This window comes from Acanthisitta chloris, unplaced genomic scaffold (assembly GCF_000695815.1).
Source record: "Acanthisitta chloris isolate BGI_N310 unplaced genomic scaffold, ASM69581v1 scaffold9862, whole genome shotgun sequence".
In the NCBI taxonomy this organism is placed as follows: domain Eukaryota; kingdom Metazoa; phylum Chordata; class Aves; order Passeriformes; family Acanthisittidae; genus Acanthisitta; species Acanthisitta chloris.
In genome coordinates, this window is record NW_008658771.1 from 1 (window position 1) to 2,833 (window position 2,833).

Below are 2,833 nucleotides of genomic sequence, written 5' to 3' on the forward strand. Positions count from 1 at the left end.
TCGGGGCCTCCCCACCTCGCTGGGCTCCATCTCCGACCTCATCTACAGTGCAGCCATCACCAACCTGGGAGAGCCGTAGCTGTGCAGGGATCTCTGGGCACTAGGGACCCCCCTGGCATCGAGTTCCCCCCGGATTAGCACCACGATTTCATTAGGGTGTGGAATTACTGCCGGTCCCGAAGGTCCCGAGGATGTCATCCAATATCCTAAATGCCGGTGCCGCCGCGGTGGGGGCAGGTCCCATCAGCCCCCTAATACCGACTAATCTTTTGGAAAAAATACCTTAATCTGAGGCCGTATCCACGGATGATTGTGGCGCGGCCGCCCCTAATCCGCAGGCACGTTCGCAGGTGCCGGCAGATCTCCCCGTATCGGATATTAAACCGTGTTTCCAGAGGGGCTTAGCTGCCATCAGAGCATTAATCACCGTGTCCAGCCCTGGCAGGATGCCCACCCGGCAGGTGTCCGTGTCCCCAGGGCCCAGTGGGGCCGGCGTGGGTACCCTCTCCCCACTGTGGGTACTCCGAGCTGGTTCTGCTCTGTGGCACCCGAGAAGCTCCTGGGCTCAGTGTTGGGGTGCATCCCCTCCTTACCCCCAGAAGCTGGGCATCCTTTGGCAGAGGGTTGGGAGCACCATGCATCCCTCACTGTGCCACCTACAGCTTCTGCTCCTCCCAAGGTACTGACAGCCACAGGGCCACGGCTCAGGTGGGACAGGTGCTGACCCCAGCATGTCTGTGCTGGATGCTGTCATATTCCTGCATGGATCTGTGTGGATGGGGAAAGGGCTCTCCACAAAATATGAGCTGATTTGGGCGCTGCCATCTGAGTCATAAAGGAGAAACGCTTCCCAAAAGCGGGTGAGGGAGCAGGCAGAGTAGTGAAGGCAGGTAAAGGCAGGTTAACAGGACATGAGCAGGATGTGGGATGCAGAGGAAGGGAAGATTCACAGCTCTCTGTGGTGTCTTTTAGATGCCAGGTCGGCATTCTGCATACCAGTGGGTATCTCCCACCACGCAGGACAAAGGTTACAAACACACGTTGTTATTTATTTCCAGAACAAAAGGACAAGAACATCACAGGAGAACTGGGATGACGGGAGCTGATGCCCCTCTCCATGCTGGGGTGGTCAGAGTCCACAGCCATTCCCTCTCCTGTTCTGCAGCTGCAGGATTTTCAATCCAAGATTCATTTCAGGAAGCAATGGACGAGCCTGACGAGCGCAGCAGTATTCCCTCAGCAGGTACAAACAGATGGAAGAAGATAAACCTGTCCCAAATTAATGGCTCCTGGGGAGGTCAAAATCCTCCAGCACAAGGGCCACAGCTCCTGGTCATAGCTTCCCAAGGTCCCCTTCGAGGGTCCGCACCATCACGTACAGCTCAGCCAAGCCCACCACCGAGGCCACGATGACAGCCGACAGGACACGCTGGGGACACAGAGAGAGGAGTGATGTGGGTGTGTGCTGGCAGTGCCAGTCCTGCCTGGCCAGCATGGAGTGTGCTGCAGGTGTGCTCGGGGGCCGCGGGCGCTCACCGCTGCGGTCTCTGCGAAGATGTACTGGCTGCCCAGGTATGTGCAGGCAAAGGAGGCCACCACGGTGACAATGAAGTTGAGTACGGTGATAACAACAGCCTTCACAGAGCGAACTGATAGAGAGAATGGGCAAAGTGGTTGTTGTTAGGTAAGGCTGGGGAGTAAGGCTGGGTACAAGGTGTAATTTTGCTATGGAGTTGGCCTGGGGCTGCCTCAGCTAGGATACAGGAATCCTGGAGGAGTCACACGCTTGATGCCTCCAGAAATATTGGTAAGAATGACCAACAGGTTACTGCACTCAAGGAACACTTCAGTGCATGAAAACCTTCTGGTGAGATATTTGGGGAGGGAAGGGCTGTCTGATGTCAATAGCTGGAAATGGAACAGTTCCCATGACTGACCTGTAGGCACACACTGCCAGGTGTCAGCAGGACAGGCAGCCACTCACCTTGCCTCCCAAATTCAGCCAATGGCCCATTTGTCTCCTGAAAGAAGGGATTAAAACAACTTGTGATCAGATGTATTTTGATGTTAATAATAACATTATTATTGTTGTGTGTGAAGAATAAAAGCAATGCCAATGTCCTGTCTGTCCTCAAGGCCTGATCTGAGGTTCAGAGAGGTTTGGGGGGGTCCTGGCAGTGGGTGGGGGAGCTGTGGGGGAGCAGCAGTTCCACAGCACTTTGGTTTCTCTGGGTCTTTGTTTGTGGTCTGATTCAAGGCTATTCGAGAAGAGATTGATTCTAATTGAAGCACTTCTCTGAGTGAGAGTGTTTCCTTGCATGTGGGTTTTCTGCTGCAGGTTTGTTTCTATTAGAGACACAGAAAGGTCTCACCTTGTCACCTATGCTCACACACGTGGCAAGAACAAGGTGGTGTCAAGCTCTGTAACATGGTTATGTGACTTCAAACTCTAGATATGGGGAGTGGCAGGGAAGAAGATGTGATGAGCACGTAAGTGTGGGAACACTGCTCTGCTGTTTGAGGGATGTGGCTGTCATTCCTACCCAGCTCTGCTAAAACCATCCTAGATCATAGACCACAGGATGGTTTGGGTTGGGAGGGACCTTAAAGCTCATCTCATTCCACCCCTGTGCCATGGGCAGGGACACCTTCCACCAGTCCAGGTTGCTCCAAGTCCTGTCCAATCTGGAATGGCCAAGCTTGGCAGAGAGCAAAGCAGATCTTCCCCCAAGAGTTAACAGGAGGAAATGTACAGGGACATAAACACACAGGGATGCGAGGTAGAGTGTGCAGAATGGATAACAGTCTAGGATCACAAGGAATGCCAGCAGGA

At 53.7% G+C, this 2,833-nt stretch overlaps 1 protein-coding gene across 1 annotated transcript in view; it reads right to left on the minus strand.

Moving 5' to 3' along the window:
• Window positions 1–1,333: 1,333 nt before the first annotated feature.
• Window positions 1,334–2,833, minus strand: part of TMEM199 (transmembrane protein 199) — a gene marked incomplete at its 5' end in the record, with an annotated part of 2,331 nt that continues 831 nt past the window's right edge. The window contains 3 exons of the mRNA XM_009085211.1: window positions 1,334–1,429; window positions 1,537–1,649; window positions 1,985–2,021. Coding sequence (XP_009083459.1) covers window positions 1,334–1,429; window positions 1,537–1,649; window positions 1,985–2,021 — 246 coding nt within the window. The remainder of the gene's footprint in view (window positions 1,430–1,536; window positions 1,650–1,984; window positions 2,022–2,833) is intronic.